At 37.3% G+C, this 17,612-nt stretch overlaps 1 protein-coding gene across 1 annotated transcript in view; it reads right to left on the reverse strand.

Moving 5' to 3' along the window:
- LRP2 (LDL receptor related protein 2) overlaps positions 1–17,612 on the reverse strand; it is a 151,015-nt gene that overhangs the window by 76,336 nt on the left and 57,067 nt on the right. The window contains exons 22-32 of the mRNA XM_040227939.1: positions 16,472–16,714; positions 15,333–15,452; positions 14,602–14,718; positions 12,249–12,626; positions 10,860–11,108; positions 9,732–9,940; positions 8,670–8,854; positions 7,437–7,665; positions 6,632–6,806; positions 4,904–5,026; positions 174–340 (exon numbers count right to left, since the gene is read on the reverse strand). Of these exons, the coding sequence (XP_040083873.1) occupies positions 174–340; positions 4,904–5,026; positions 6,632–6,806; positions 7,437–7,665; positions 8,670–8,854; positions 9,732–9,940; positions 10,860–11,108; positions 12,249–12,626; positions 14,602–14,718; positions 15,333–15,452; positions 16,472–16,714 (2,195 nt within the window). The remainder of the gene's footprint in view (positions 1–173; positions 341–4,903; positions 5,027–6,631; positions 6,807–7,436; positions 7,666–8,669; positions 8,855–9,731; positions 9,941–10,859; positions 11,109–12,248; positions 12,627–14,601; positions 14,719–15,332; positions 15,453–16,471; positions 16,715–17,612) is intronic.

Genomic DNA, 17,612 nt, shown 5'->3' on the forward strand with positions numbered 1-17,612 from the left:
AGGCCAACTTCCCATTGACATCCCTCACTGAATTTAAAAATGCTTAGTGTTAAACTAATTTCTGTCTGGGTCATTCCCACCCTGACACCCGCAAGCAAAAATGTAAGAAGGCCTCCGTGAAGGTAGGCTCTTCAAGAACAAGCTACCTACTTGGAATGTTATTCGAAACTTACTGGATTTTCAAGCCAATAGATGAACTGCTCTGAGTAATCAACTGCAACATCATAACCATTGCGTACCCCTGATATGGGCACCATACCATCAAAGGTCTTCACGTCAGGATTAAGGGAAATTCCAAAAATTATACTGTTTCTTACAACTATTAGGAATGCTTGATCATCTGTGAAAATAACAGAATATCACTCAAAATTATATCCCAGATATTTAGACTAACAGAGGGCAAAGGATTATTACCATTTGATAGGATATAATGCCACCAAAGGATCATGGCAATAATTATAATGCATGATAGATATTTCACCAGAAAATTCAGGTTTTTCCATTGGGTTTCAGTGGGTGGTTGGGTCACCAGATCACCAATTTCACATAAAAGACTTCTGGAATCACCCAAGGTAGATCAGCATTTACCTTAAACTTCATTAATTCCTTACTCACACTGCTAAACTATCCATGTTTGGGTAGTCACAGACAAGAAGTTCTTCCATTTCTAGATGCAGAATGACTCAGGCAAGGGAGAGTTGGATTTTCACATTTTGGGGCAAAAGAAAATTTGTAGTCTCTTCTTGGTGAATGGCAGTTCATTAGTTTTAAGTATTTTTAGAAAATAATACCACAAAGTGTTGCCTAGTGTTTATGAAAGGGTCTAATTACTAAGTAAATCTAATTTATAACTGCACCAATTATTGTTTGACTAATGTCTATATTCTGCATTAGATTCTAACTTCCAAAGGGCAGTGACCCCCTTCAATTTACTCACTATTATGTCCCAGAGCTTGGAATAGTTGTCTAATAAATATTCGCTAACTGAATGACCCCATACATGAATAAATGGATGCACAGATAAGTAAATATGTAGAGTGTCTTCTGAAGTTCTCAAAAGTATCTATACATTGCAATTTAAACATCTTCATAATATCTTATTTAAACTGTCACTTTATGTAGGCTCTTTAATAGATAATGAGGTCCTTTCGACTGTAGGCCCATTATGAAAAAACTAATAAAGTTCATGAGTAGGGTTTTATTATGATTCCTCTGTGAGAAAAGGAAAACTTTGAAATGTGAGTTTGTGTTATTAAGACATCACCTAGTAAGACAAAGTATAAAATGATTAATTATTGCATAATCTTCATGGGCTAAAAAATGGTGTTTGCATTATTTTGATCATTCGGGAAGCTTTGCATCTTCAGCAGGATTATTTTGACAATTTTTTCTTTACTTTCTTTTACATCCGATTAGCTTTTCCTTGTTCCTGACATTTCCATTACTGAGAAATGAATTGACTTAATTGATTAACCTAGTACAGATTTGAAATTTGCAACTATTCCTGAAAAGTACTACAATATATAGCATTTAGTCTTTCACAGCAACCAGCAATGCTGTTTTCAAAAACTGAGGCCAAGGAGCCTCCCACAGCTATGCAACTCTTGCAGGAAACAATGCAATGAGATTAACTCCCACGCCTTGCCTCGCTCAGCTGCTTTTCCTCTTTTCTGAACAACTGCAATAATCAAAATAGCAATCCTCGTTTATTGAGAATGCATGCTATACAATATGCAGCAAACAAATTCTTATTCATTTAATTTCTCTCCCTAAAGCCTTTTGTTGTTGTTGCAAAATAACCAAGGTCACTTGGAATCTAAAACCTATGTTCTTAATCACTGTTCTGCAAAAAGTACATGCTGGGTACTATTTATTGAATATCAAATCACTCCTGAATACATTTGATTTAAATACAGAAATTAAAAATTATGAGTTTCAAATGTACCCTGAAATTATTCTGAGATCATATTTAATGATTAATTAATTATATATTATAAATGCTCATTAGTTCAGAGAAATAACAAATATTTCTCAATTTCACAGGGGAATTTTTACTTACTCAAAATCTGATTCTGCTCTTTTTAGGGTAATTTTTCTTTTGCTTAATTGGAAGAATTGTTAACTAAAGCACTGTTTAAGGCTGAAAAATCTTCATCTCTTATCCACCAAACATGGGCCTCCCGGACTCCTCCTCTAATAAGCTCTTCCTCTAGCGCTACTCCTTCAGCCAATTCTCCTCCCTAGGGATAGGTCTCAGCACCTCCGTCTGTTTACTGTGGGTGTGTTTGAGAGGGTTTACAACCAATGAACATTTGTGGGCCATAGATTAGAGGTGGGGTATCATTTAACACTGCACTGGCAGAAGCGACCACCAAGACAGCAGGTGGCATAGAAGGTGCATGAAAAGTGCTCTATGGCAAAGAAAAAAGGACTAATTTTATAACTTTACATATCAATAAAGGCATAAACATGTGAAAAACACATGAATGGAAAATAAACAAAAAATGATATTGAAAGGCTTGTCATCCATTCAACATTCCCTGAGTGACACTGTGTGCCACGGGCATATATGAAGGAATCGGGTTTACCCTCAAGGAACTTAGAATCAGGGGGGCCAGACAAAGGATATGGACCATGGCCATGAAAGAGTAGGCACAGCAGCATCTAGGGTTGGCTGGAAAGGAGATCAGGAGAAAAGAAAGTGTCTTCATTTTTATTTTTCATGTCATTATCTTATTAAGAATTAAGATTAGTGTTAGCAGAGCAAAGAAGTGAAAAGACAACAGTCGGGAATGAAAAATTTATGCTGTCATTAAGAGGTGGCATTTATGACTCCCAAGCATAGTTCCTCCCAGAGTCAGACCTTATACAACCCTATTTTGGATGTGCAGCTCTTAATATTAGGGGCTGCTGGGAAGATGGTTTGAGTTTGGGGGGCTTTTTGGCACTTGAAGAACATATTTGATAAATAATAAAAAAACTATTTTATATAAAGAAAGCTCTCTCCCATTAAAATTTTATAACATAAAATTAGGAAAAAATAGAAATACTCCATAATCTCCCTTCTCAACAGTAGGCACTATTAACATTTGTGTATCCTGTCCTCCAGATTTTTTTAATGCATGATTTTATGAATATATAGCCAATATTAAACAATCTGTGCTTTTTCACTTAATCTTATACAAGAACTTCCAAAGATATTCTAGACACTGGACAGACAAAATTTTAAAGGTGATCAAATATTTAAATAAACTATTTTCATCTATAAATGTCTTCTAAGCTTCTTGTTGAAAAAAAAAGCAACTTTTTTTTTTTAGTTCACATATATTAGCACTCAGTAACCCAACCGGTGCTCAGAAGCCTGTTGGAAAATGTTAAAAAAAGTTCCACTTCAGTAAAAATCAGTCCATGGGAAACCACTAGTGGAATTATTTGTGAAATAAGAAAAGGTATTTTTTAGGGTTGACACTTATCAATCACTATCAGATAGTAATGTAGATGACACCAATCCCCAATGCACAGTTCAACAATCTTTCCGTGGTGAAAGAATGTTTTATACAAAGAATGTCTATAGCCCCGTTTAATCTTCTGCTGAAAGACTCTGAGGACACACTAAATTAAACAATGTCAACAAGGATTAGGTTCAGAATAAATCTCTGAAGAAACATTGCAAATGCCAATCCCTTTGCAAGCATTACCAATAATTAAAATCTTTCATCACGAAAGTATCACTGCAAAATATTACATGTTGATGGAATTAAATTTTCAGTAACCTTGCATCTGTATAACCTGTAAACACCATAAATTTCCTGGATTCAGGAATATATTTTCCTTTTGAGAACCAAATTTTTCTCTAGGATTAAGACTACTTTTCTCTTAATTTAGGAATTTTTCACCATTAAACATTTACTTTTAACTTGTCCACAGCCATTTTTATCAGTATGAAAATACGTTTACTCCTCGTCACTGAGTAATGAAAGAAACTTGTTTATACTACCTCTTTAGATTTTTAAGCAAAGGAAAATGATTTCTTAGAAATTCCCTTTGTGGATTGACTATCTCTTATCCTTCCTTTCTTGATCCCTAAAGTACTTAGTATAATAGCCACATACTCTTCAATCAACCCAGTAAGATATCTAGGATGAGATGAAGAATAAATTGCTCAAATAATCACTCAAAGTATTTCATACAAAGAAAAGTTTCATTTTTAGAGCACCTTAAAATAATAAATAGTAAAGGTACTGAAACTAGAGTTAGAACACCCATACTGTAACACTCTTTATTGACTACTGGTTATGAGAATAAAAAATGAAATAAGGAGGCACTTTCCTTGTGGTCCAAGGTTAAGACTCCACACACTCAATGCAGGAGTCCAGGTCTGATCCCAGGTCAGGAAACTAGATCCCACATGCCATGCAACTATGAGTTCACATGCTGCAGAGTTCACATGCCACAGCTAAAAAATCCCATGTGCCACAGCTAGACCCAGTACAGCCAAACAAATAAATAAAAATAAATTTTTTTAAATGAGATAACTATCCACAAATATACACGATTTTTATTTCTAAATGCAGAATTTGGAACTTCCCATTATCACAGCTTGCCTGCCTATAACCAGGTAAGAAAAAGTTTGAGGTTAAAGAATGCTGAACCACAGGCACACATAATATTGGCTCCATATATAGAAACTATGTTTCAATTACAACTCATTTGTAATGGAGTTTCTGTATATGGTTGATTGTAAATCAATTTTTGTTTATGGTGCTCAATTAACTCACCCCACACGGCACACACCCCACAGATACCTGCTGATCAGAGGAAACAGCACACACTCCATCAGCAAGTGCCTTAGAGTTTGATGGTAAGTTCCACCTTCAGAGCGTACTTAAAGGACATACTCTACCTCTCACGCAAGTCACAGAATCACGAGCAAGACTCCACCCGGAAGGACAAGCACAGGAGTAAAGACTCTTTGAGGAAAGCAGGCACAGATGGCTGCATCGGGTATTGCTGCATGGATTTGAGGCTGTAATACAAAGAGAAGAAAACCAGGTGAATGGAAAACTGCCCACATTAAAGTGAACAGAATGAATGGACAAAGAAGATAGAGTGTGTATATAAACATGCATATAATCTAATATTAATCTGCCACCAAAAAAAGAAGAAAATACTCCATTTGCAACAACATAGATAGACCTGGAGGGTATAATGATATCATTTTCATATGAAATCTAAATTAAATAATTAAAAACAGATTGGTGCTTGCCAGAAGCAGTGAATGCAAGGTAGCAAAAAGTGTGAAGGTGGTCAAAAGGTGGAAACTTCCAGTTACAACATAAAGAAGCCTTGTGGATGTAATGTACAGCATGAAGACTAAAGAGTTGATCCTAAAAGTTCTAATCACAGAAAAATATGTGGTGATGGATGTTCATTAATCTTGCATTGATCATTTCACAATATATATAAATATCCAATCATTATGTTGCACACCTAAAACAAATGCAATGTCATTTGTCAATTATATCTCGATTAAAAAATGTAATCCCAGAAGTCTCCGATATTTGGACACCCAAATATATAAGTTACCTTGACTAGTTCGGTTTTTGCCCTTAACTACTTCACCCTTCCCCAACATCATCTTTCAACATAAGGTTCATAAGAGGCATAAGACAGAAGAATGACTTACCCAAGGTCACAGATCAATCCAGTCTGTAAATGGATTATGAACAAACAGCCCCTGAGTAACCCAGAGCTTAGAAGTAGAAATTTGATGCTACATAAGATGTGTCTCCTTGGCTGACCCCCAAAAGATCTTTTTACGATAAATGAAACCAAGTTGTGTTCTCTATGTGACCTTACCTACTGTTGTGAAAGTTCTGGTTCGGTAATAATCTTTCTTTTTTTTTATTGGTGACCTCTGTGTTGCGTTTCTATTCCTTGAAGTAAAGAGATTTGGTGTGCATCCTGTGCTGATAGGATATTCTCTAGATCTTATATATTCTCATTACATACACTTTGTTAGAAGCAGTAGTTCATTCGTTCACTCAAAACCTAGTAAAGCCAAACAGGCTTTCAAGGTGGTGCTAGTGGTAAAGAACCTAACCGCCAATGCAGGAGACTGGGAATACTGTAAATATGAGGCCGTTATTATGACAAAGGGAACCAGAACTAAACTCATAAGTTGTGTAACTTCAGAATGTGAAAACAAAGAACAAAAGAATTATGAAAGAGAGAGCCATTTTCGATAGGATGGTCAAGAGCCATGTGAGAGAATGAAGGCACCAAGGACCATCTGAGAGTAACAGAAGGAGCACCTCAGAGATCTGGGCAAGGAGCATCCCAGGGCAGAGGGAAGAGCCAGTGCAGACATTCAGAGATGGGAAGAAGCCTGATATGCTTCTGTACCGGAAAGGAAGTCCAGTGAAGCCCAGTGTGGCAAGAGTAAGTGAGAGGAAAAAACCAGGGAGACTTTGAGTATGTAAAGACAAAAAAGATTTGTGTTTTCCATGACAAAATAAAAATCATGGAAATACACTGTCCAAACAAATGAGTCTGCAAAAATTATACATTTTACATTCCCAGAATCAATGTTTTCCAAGCTATACCCAGAAAAGATATGTCTATCACTCACAAACTGGTTGTTTTGCAGGATGAACCACAACAATGCCAAGAGGCTGGTGAAGAGTCATCACCACTGACTGGTTCCCCCCATGCCATTTATTGGCTTTCATAACCTCATGAGTAGCACGATCACTCCAGTACACAGTATCTTCAAAGAGACTTATGGAATAAGGATGGCGTAGAATCTGTGAAGCAGAAGAGAACAGTGAGACCTAGAAATAAAAACTAAGATGAACAAAGTAGGAAGGGATACCTACCCAAGAAGATGGTTTCCTTTAGCATTTCACTTAATAAAGACATAACCAAATCCTTGCTCAAGAGATAGAAAAAAATATACTTCTTGACCTATATCCCATTGACAAATCAAAAATACTTTCATGGACCTGTGTCATTTAGCCTTCATCTTTACTCTGAAGGATTCAAAAGCTCTTTAGTAAAATATATTTTTTCTTCATTTTCGCATTTAACTTGTGAAAATAAATTCACCAGAATTTCCTGAATAAAAATACAAAATATGCAACAAACTATGATTTCATTGAGGAATTTACATATAATTAAATCATTATTTACATGGAAACAACAGATTGGCATCAGCTAAATAACAGATCAACTAAATCACGCAAGCTATTAATCCTTCCTGGACCATGAACAGGAATAATGATTTTCTGTGAAAAAAGATGGACCGGCCCTCCTTCCTGTTGATATTTTCTGGATGTCTATGACACAGAAGTGAATTTCTCACTTTTCTTTTACTCCATATGCTTCCTACTAACCCATGATCTTACTTTAATTTCCTTTCTTTGCTACCAACTTACCAAATCACTGGCTATCACCTGCCTCCGGTTGCTTCCATCGTAGTGACAGAAGTCTATGAAATCAAGATAGCCATCCATGAAATAGAGTAGCCTATTGGGGTAGTCGAGAGCTAATCCATTGGGCCAGTAGATCTTCTCCTGCACGATGACGGTGCGCTGACTGCCATCCATGCTAGCTCGCTCAATGCGAGGGTGACTGCCCCAGTCAGACCAGAACATCACGCGGTCACTGAAAAGAAACGAGTTACCAATCAGACAGGACATGTTCCTACATGGAAAATAATTGTCATTTTAAATAATAGAATATTCATGTTGGTGTATGGCAAAACCAATACAGTATTGTAAAGTAAAATTAAAAAATAATAAAATAAAAATAGATAAATAAATAATAGAATATCATGTTTATGCTCTGCTTAAAATAACACATCTTCAGTTTAGAGTATATGCAAGAGCTTACTATGTCACAAAGTAAAACTGCAATCATAATGCAATCACAAGCCATCTGGGTGTCTTTATAACATTCATAAAACATGCAGTACAGTGTGACACACTGAAGTGTCTCAATGCTGACTTGTGTTTCTGTACAATCCACATACAGTTGATCTAGAAAACTCTATCTGTCCTTGTTTATCTACCCTGTCATTTTTAAGAAAGTTGTTCTTCATCATCAGATTCATCATAAATTTCACTGGTGTGTAATACTTTACAATATTTAGCACGTCTACACTGCATTGAACATAATTTGCCTAACTCATCTTCCTGCAGAAAACAATCTAAGGAAATTCAAGGAAAGAAGCCCTCAAAGATTTCTAAGCATGAGAGAATTTCTTCTTTCCTTTAGGGCCAGGAGGCAAAAATCTCCTTACATGACCTAAAAGGAAGTTGTAGTAAACAATATGAAACTGAAGCAAGAAAATCTGGCTTTTTGTTGTATGAATATGAAGTGTTTTACTGCATGCATTTGTTAGAGACTTCATCATATACTTGCAAGCTAAAAAGTAACGTGATCTTTAATTTAAGTGAACAATCAATTGCTCTTGCGTACTTTATGAAGACTATTCAGATAAAGGAAGACAGCAACAACTAGCTGTATGGCTAACATTTATATAGAGATGTCTAAACAAGGGATCATTTAAAATATTGTGATATGAATATTAGCCATATCACGTTACTGTTATTTCTTCTCATACAATGTTAAGGCAACATGATATTTAAGAAAAAAAAATGTCTTACGTAGCTCTGGGATCTACTACTAGTCCCCCTAGATTTGTTATGTTTTCACTAAGCAGCACAGTCCTGTGGCTCCCATCCAGTTTCGCGACTTCAATTGTTCGCAGGGAAATGTCTGTCCAGTAAAGATTGCGTCCTATCCAATCTACTGCAATATCTCCAGTCATGCTGACACCACTGTCAAGTATCTAAAGACGAAAGTGAATAAGTGACCTCTCAAGAAATAATCCAAACATAGAAATAAAATGAAAATTGAGAATAAGGCATCATCTAACTTGTCCTATGCTTCCATGTGAGGACTAGAAAATGTGGTCTTCCCATGTAGAAACAGTAGGGTTTTCTAGGGAAAAGCTACAAGATTGTGCAGAATTGAATACTCTATTGTTGGATTAGCATGGAGTTTTGATTTCAGAATTTTTTCAATTAAACAAAAACTGTATCCATTTGCTATGTTGGCCACCCTATGAAACTTTACGGTGTTCTCATGGCAAAAGTAATGCCTTTATTGATTGAGAGCCAACAATTACAAAATAAAGTTCTAAGAGGCAGAGGAAACATAACCACCAAGGATGAAGAAACTGAAACTCTGGGATACTGATCAAGAAACATAACTGAATTAAAGCTAAGAAAAGCAACTTCAGCTACAAGGTCCTATTATACAGCACAGGGAACTATATTCACTATCCTATATAATAAACCATGATAGAAAAGAAATAACAAATTAAAAAAATAATTTTAAAAGACAAAAGAAAGAAAAGCAATCTCCCCTGTGTCTCCCTTGTTTTTTATCCACTAGGGAAAAAAAAAATGCAGAAGGGACTTCCAAGATACAATGAGGTCTCTGTATCATATAGCCTGGTATTCAGATTTAAGTCTCTCCCTTCAGATCCCATCAGATAGGAGTCAGGAACATCCAGGGCTTTTAAGTATGAATGGCCCAGAGAAGACATGAGAACCACTTAAGATAAGGTAGGACCTTCTCTCACTGGTGATTAACAGCAAATAGACCTGAGACTGGGGAACTAGTCAGACCAAAGGCCAGTAGACATGTACTTATGTACTTACTAGTTTTCTATCTGTTCCATTTTGAAATGCACTCCAGATTTTACCCTGAGTTCCATCAGACCAAAAGATACGACCACTGACTGAATCAAAGTCAACAGCCACAATGTGAGAACCATGTTGGATAACCGGGTAGACAAAATACCCCTTCTGGGTCATATTGCCAGCAACAAGCTGGCTCTGACTCGCCACCAGTAACAGACTTTGAGAATCTGTCCAAGAAGAAAATACGAAGTGTCAACGATTATGGGAGAAACAACAATATTTGATGTAATACCTTCGATAAAAGAAAGAAGATGCCATTCCCAACTAGAGTAATAGGGAAAAACAAACAAAAACTCCTATAAGAATGATGTTACCTTAATAGCTGATTTTCATAAGTACTGAAAGTAAGCTTTCAAAATTTCATCCTTGAATTACACTTCAGTGTTTATCTATCAACCTGGAGTGAACTATTCTTGCATTCTTCCTGTTACTCTAGTTACTTTTGTACTTGCTTACTTTGTACTCTGCATTCAGCTGTGGCAGAGATTTCTAATCATTCCCATGTCCTCTCTCTTCTTCCTTTTTAGTAATAAATTATGCCAAGTTTTAGCAAAGCACAGGACCTAAGAGCTAGAGGTGTTTCTCCATTTCCATTTCAATTTGGAGAGAATATATGACTAAATTTCCATCAATAAAATGCAAACACAAATGATGTGTCAAATTCCTGGTATCATCCTTAAAAGGAAGCTGCTCACCCCTTTCATACTTCCTGGGAGCTGGCAAACTCTGGAGCAAGATCACTGGATTCCTGGATGGAAGGCACACCAGTTTTTACCCCCGAACCCTCTACCCTCCAGACTCCTACCTGAAAATAAGAAACTGCCTCTTTGGTTTTAGTATTATTTATTTGGTCACATTTAAAGCAGCCACATCAATACCCTAACACATAGTACAAACACTTTCATGTCACAGAAACTGAATTAATTCTATGTGTGTGCTGCTGCATTGGCAGGCAGATTCTTTACCACTGCACCCTCTGGGAAGCCCAGAATTAATACTGGTTGAATTTAATTCATTAGGCATTATACAAAGATGGTGTCTGGAGTATGCCTGTTAAATTAGCTGGAGTTAGTTCACTTTCATTACCTGTAACTTTACAAGTCCTCCGATCAGCATCTAGCCTGTATTCTGAATCACACCAGCACCGGAAAGAACCTCTCATGTTGTAACAGTACTGGCTACAAAAGCCTGGAGTACGACATTCATCTATGTCTTCGCAGGTCTTAGAGTCATTGCCAAGCAGGTATCCCAATGGACACTGGCATTGGGCCCCATAAGGCCCTTGAATACACTGGTGAGTACAACCACCATTGGAATCTGAGCAGCTATTCTGGTCTAGAATAAAGAAAAGAAATCACAAAGGGGAAAAGTCAGGAATCTTTGCTTCTTTGGTTCACTCGGTTATATTACATGTCATACACATCACCCTCAACACAATACCCAAGTATGAGCTATGAGTAGAATCCACATGGATGAGGTCCACAGGCTGTCCAGTGCTCTGACTTCTTAAGGATTTACCATCTTTCACATCCACTGGACTTGGACCACTTTCTTCACTACAAACTTCTAATATAACTCCATTTAGTGCAATGAGAGAAACGTGGAGGAAATATAAACTAAACATAAAGAAACATAACTGTCATTGGTAAAGCATGCAAAGAGACCTAAATTACTTCCCATTTGTTTTCTGTCATTCTTCTACCTACACAGATATGGAAGATAACACTTTGACATTGAAGAACAGAGTTAAAAGGTTTACAAAGGGGAAAGACAACTGAAAGACTAGAGGGCATCAGATACACTAACATACCATCATCCTCACTTTCAGGGCTAAAATGACTATGCCCAAGGCACCCAAGATAGTTATCTGCCTGTAGATGAAAATACCCTCTATTTCCATGTGTACTCTTATATAAGAGTCATGGTATGAAACATGTACCAGAAGGGGAAGTAAGTCAAAATGATTAGGGCATTTTCAGCACAAACGCAATGCAAATAAAATCATAAGAATCTAAAATACTTTGCAGTCATACCTGGCTGGGGTTCATCTGAGAGTGAGCATTGATTAAAGAGCAAAGAAAGAAAGGACAGTAATTAGGATGATATGCCAATCACAGGATTTTAATCACAGCAAACACAAATCCCTGGACTTTATTCGTTTTGTGGCAAGTTCTGATTGAAATTAGGAAATATGAAAATTAGAAAAACTTATGAGCGCATTACCCAACAGAACCAAATTTAATTTGATGATCTAATGAAGTAAAAACACAGAACTGGGTGCAAAGGATTAAATGAGAAATACTATCCAGTGATGATTTATTTGAATTCCATGAGGGCTATCCCTACACAGGTTGAAATTAAGAGAACTGAGATTCCTTCCTCAAGAACTACATGGTGATTGTGACAATGATGACACACAGCCGGCCACTGCTCAGGATGAGTTCATGGCCAGAAAACTGTGGTCAGGAGACTTACTGCAAAGTGGGGACTCATCTGTCCCACCGGGGCAGTCAGGGACACCATCACACACTGCACTCAGATTCACACAGATGCTATGGCCGGGGCATTGCCACTGCCAACTGGGACACTGAAAGGGTTGAGTAGGGCAGTCCTTCTCATCGCTCATGTCTCCACAATCATTGTCCCCATCACAGAGCCAACTTCTATAGATGCAGTTTCCATTTTGACAGACGAAATGAGATGGGTGGCAGGTTTTGGGGGGACAGCCATTGTGCTCATCAGATCCCTGGAGGCAGTCCTCATGCTCATCACACTCCCAGGTCTTTGGAATGCAGATCCCATCTTCTTGGCACTGGAACTCATCTTGGTGGCACATACCAGGAGGCCTGGTTGCTAAGAGAACAGCATGGGGAAAATGCGTTTGTGAATGTGATCCACAATCCCTTTTATATAACTCCTAGGTTCAGAAGAAGTCATTTGGATCAATGGCGAGTTTCTAATAATGATTATGACAAATGTAATATTAACTCTAAATATATGGTTGTCTTCTCTGTCTGATCTGATTAACGGATCTGATGACAAAAAAACGGATGTACAATGGATAGAAGTCCCTGAGTCAAAAGAAAATTATATTTCCTGTGTTTCTAACTTTGGATTAAATAATAAAGAATCATCAGAGAATTTAATAGAGGTTAAACAGCTATGGTGACATGGAATTCATGTATTTCATATATTTGGATGTTATCACTTTCCCTCAAATGAATTATACTAAATGAAGCCAAGTAGGAAGTCAAGAAATACCTGGAGTAACATGCAAATTGGAGAAGGAAATGGCACCCTACTCCAGTACTCTTGCCTGGAAAATCCCATGGATGGAGCAGCCTGGTAGGCTGCAGTCCACGGGGTCGCAAAAAGTCAGACACGACTAAGCGACTTCACTTTCACTTTTCACTTTCATGCATTGGAGAAGGAAATGGCAACCCACTCCAGTGTTCTTGCCTGGAGAATCCCAGGGATGGGGGAACCTGGTGGGCTGCTGTCTATGGGGTCCCACAGAGTCAGACATGACTGAAGCGACTTAGCAGCAGCAGCAGCAGCCGGGAGTTGATGATGGACAAAGAGTCGGACACAACTGAGTGACTGAACTGATGATGATGAAGCCAAGATGACTGTAAATCTTCCATTCTTTGCAAACTTTCCACTCTTCATCAAGCAGTTCTTATTGAATGCTTGCCTATTTCACAGGAGTAAACCCAAACTCTCTCCCAGGGACCTTGTAAGGTAATAGAAAGCTAGAGGCAATGGCACTTCAACCTCAGATCACCTGAGAAGAATTCCATGCTTTCAATGTGAAACAGAAACTTCGGTGATTAAGAATTTCTGAGTATTGTACACACTTATTAGGTATGTAAGCGTTTATATTTTCTTTTATCCATAGATTTAAACCATGCTATTCTGATTGTTGTTCTTATAGTCGCTCAGTCGTGTCCGATTCTTTGCAACCCCAGGGACTATAACCCACCAGGCTCCATGGTCCACAGGATTCTCTAGGCAAGAATAGTGGAGTGGGCTGCCATTTCCTTCTCCAGGGATCTTCTGGACCCAGGGATCAAACCCTCATCTCCTGCATTGGCAGGTGGATTCTGTACCACTGAGCCATCAGGGAAACCCTGTTTTCTGATTAGGGAGGAGAATTGATAGAAACCTACTTTTTATGATCCACCTCACCTGTTTAATATAAAAATGGCAAAAACAAATCCTTTCCATTATTAGGTGTACAGCCTGTGAAGTTTATAAGGTCCATCAGATTTAGAGTCCATGAAGTCCTCCTTGAACCCTCAAAATTTTTTTTTCTCAGAACCTTCACTGAATTTTATCTGTATCATTTCTACAAAGCCCTTATAACTATCTGCCTTGCTTTGTTTCTTACTTTCTATCAGACTCCCAGAACAAAGACCACAGAAAACATGTTAGCAGATACTAAACAAATGATTTGCTTGACGTAATCTCCCTATTGAAACTTAAAAGAAACCATTAAAATATCTTTATATATGGCAAACCTCACTGAAACCCACTAATTTTGAATGCCCCAGGTAATACTGAAAAGAAAAATACCTGAGAAATATTTAACCTACTCAAAAGACAATTTGAAAGTGCCCATTTACAACTACTTGATTCACAATTTATCCCTATTTGGTGATGTTGATTTGATTTTCTTATACAATCAATACTGTGGTCCTTGGACAATGTTTTGTTAATTAGGCTGCCTTCCCTCTAGCTTATCTAAGAGAAAATCTGTGGAAAGAGCAATCCTGGTAAATAAGAAATGACCCTGTCACCTGAAACATGCTAGGTATATGGTACTTACAACAATCTGTCTCATCAGAGTGGTCATCGCAGTCAAAAACACCATCACACCGATATGTCTTGCTAATACACTGACCATTACTAGCACATGTGAATTGAGAAGCAGTGCAGTTAATTACTGAAAATGAGAGAAAAATATTAGAAATTAACGCAAGGGACAATTGAACATCGAAATTTTTCTAAACATCATGAATAAAAATAAACCATTACAATAGCCAAGATAGGTAAGCAGCTTATTTGTCCATAAACAGAGGAATAGATAAAGAAAATGTGATATATATATATATATATCCACACACACACACACACACAATGGAGCACCACTCAGCCATAAAAAGAATGAAATTTTGCCATCTGCAACAACGTGGACGGACTTAATCATAAAGAAAAAGACAAACACCAGATAATGTGACTTATATGTGGAATCTAAAAACTAAAACAAACTAATGAAAATAACCAAAAAGAAATAGACTCACAGACATAGAGAACAAGCAAGTGGTTAACAGTGGGCAGAAGGAAGGGAGCAGGGGCAAGACAGGGATAAGCTACAGGAATATATTACACAACAAAGGGAATATAGCTGATATTTTACAATTATAAATGAATTTAATCTTTGAATGTTAATTAGTATGTTGTACACCTGAAACATATAAATCAGTTATGGACTTATAACCTCAATGGATTAATTAAGCAATTAGTTAATTAATTAAAAAAGTAAAACAATGTACTTACTACAACCAATCTCATCAGACCCGTCAGCACAGTCCTTGGTCCCATCACAGACAAACGATAGGGCAATACATCGGTGACCAGGGCAGTGAAACTGAGTAGGTGAACACGTCTGTGTATAATCTAATGTCATCCAAAAACAAAACCAAGTTAATAATTTATTTCTTGTCCAATGTGTACCAGAGCCAAACTGTACAATGCTTAGGAAATACATAAATTATCTCAGTTGTGTGTGTGCTCAAAATTCCTGCACATTAGGCAGATCGCGTTCTTGGAGAGAAGAACAGAAATAATATAGGTCAGAGCCAGAAACTGTGAGGATACTTTGAAAAACAGACCATACATAGAAGATAAGCATCATGGCCTTGCTTTGGACTACACCTCATGAATACTATGAAGTTCAAGACTCATCTGCACAGCTAAGCAATGAAATCCAGCCCACAGACAGGATGGCCTGTGGTCATGGAGCATGGTCCACATGATAACTGGATTTAACTGGATAACTATCCTCAAAACCAGGACCCTAGCTGGCTGAAGAGACATAGCCTTAGGGTCAGATGGGCTGCCTCCACGACCCAAAATAGGAATCATAATATAGTCTCACAGAATGTGAAAGCTAGAGGGGATCTTAAGGCTTATCTAGTCCTGAAAAAAAGAGACTAGCCAAATCATGCAACCAAAACAGAACTTAGTCCAGGGAACTCTGTACCCCCTCTGTGCAGGTGGGTAAGATTTAATGAAATTGAAATGTTCTTTGCCTTTTTATTCTATTGTATTTTTGCCTGTATAAATGAAAAGAAAAACCAGTAGCTAAACATCTGGGTGTGTTTATATGATTTAGAAAGGGGAATTATTTTAAATATCTGAACAGTTAGTTGTGGGATTTTTATTTTCCAGTTTCCACTGGGATATTAGTTAGATATCAAAGACAGTCCTTGTTTTGCTTCCATAGAAAATATTTAGCAAGACTTCCCATGTCTTTGCTTTGACAGCCTATTAATACACTGGTTGACAGATGGAACAGAAGTGGCTAAGATACAATGAAAATTATATGAGCATTCAAGGAAAGTACTCAAGGCCTACTCATGGTTCAAATCTATTTAATAGGCTGACCAGCCAAGAGAAATCAGTTCAAAACTTACTGCATGACTTTTCATCTGATCCATCCCTACAATCATTATCTGTGTCACAGACCCAGCTCCTTGGGATACAGAAGTTATTGTCACAGGTGAATTGATCAGCACGGCAGGAAGTGGGTGCTCGAGTGGGGCAGTTCTGCTCATCGCTGCCATCCAGACAGTCGTTCTCTCCATCACATCGCCACATTGAGGGAATGCAGTGTCCTTCGCGTTTACACTCAAATGCTAAAGGTGAACAGGTAGCATCTACAATAGAAACAAGTTGGTCGTAAAGACATTGGTTTTTACAGCCTTTTAAGTGAGATCTTACCTTTCAATGGGAGCATTATACAAAATGTGAAAGTCATCATCATTCGTGATGTTTATTTGGCAACTATTATTTACATATTTTTTTTCTTTCTGAATCTTCACAAGGATACTGCCAGTTTCATATAATTATCTGCATTTTTACAGATGAGGAAATTGAGGCTTTGAGAGGCTTAGGCATCTGCCCAAGACCAAAGCTCTAGTTGTCACGACTGTAAGGCCCATCCTTTGCTTCTAAGCTATGCTTCCTCTCATCATATGGCTCATTTGAAACTGATAAAACATTTATGTAAAAATCTGCCCTTTTGAAAAAGAAAAGTGCAAAATAAAATAAAACAAAATAAACCTTTAGAAATTTCAAAAATGTACAAACGAGCACTTTCATTTTCAAATGTCATTTCTATTAATGTCTCCTTGATAGAAATTTCTGAGATCACAATAGTATTTATTATAAATTGGATTACCATCAAAAGATTATAAAGGTTAAAATCACCATTTCACCCATAATCCATTTTACACCTACAGGAGGAAAAAGGAATATAGTACATGAGATTTTCAAAAGCTATTTTTGCAAACATTTATTCCATGATACCATTCTCTCCAGTACTATAGATTAGATCCCGTTTATTCAGGGTAGGAGAGGCCAAGATGCAGTGACTCTGCATGTCCATCCAATGTCAGAAAAAAATTTTATTGAGGATAGTCCAAATAATGCTAGAAATCATCTGTAACATTATCTATGAATAATATTCATCGTCTAGCTTTCTAAACCCTTTAGAGTACATATTCCTTTTTTCCTGTAGAGATAACCTAAGCCTTTTTTTTAAAGCGCACCTCT

The sequence above is a fragment of the Oryx dammah genome, unplaced genomic scaffold, assembly GCF_014754425.2.
Source record: "Oryx dammah isolate SB20612 unplaced genomic scaffold, SCBI_Odam_1.1 HiC_scaffold_27, whole genome shotgun sequence".
Classification (NCBI taxonomy): Eukaryota; Metazoa; Chordata; class Mammalia; order Artiodactyla; family Bovidae; genus Oryx; species Oryx dammah.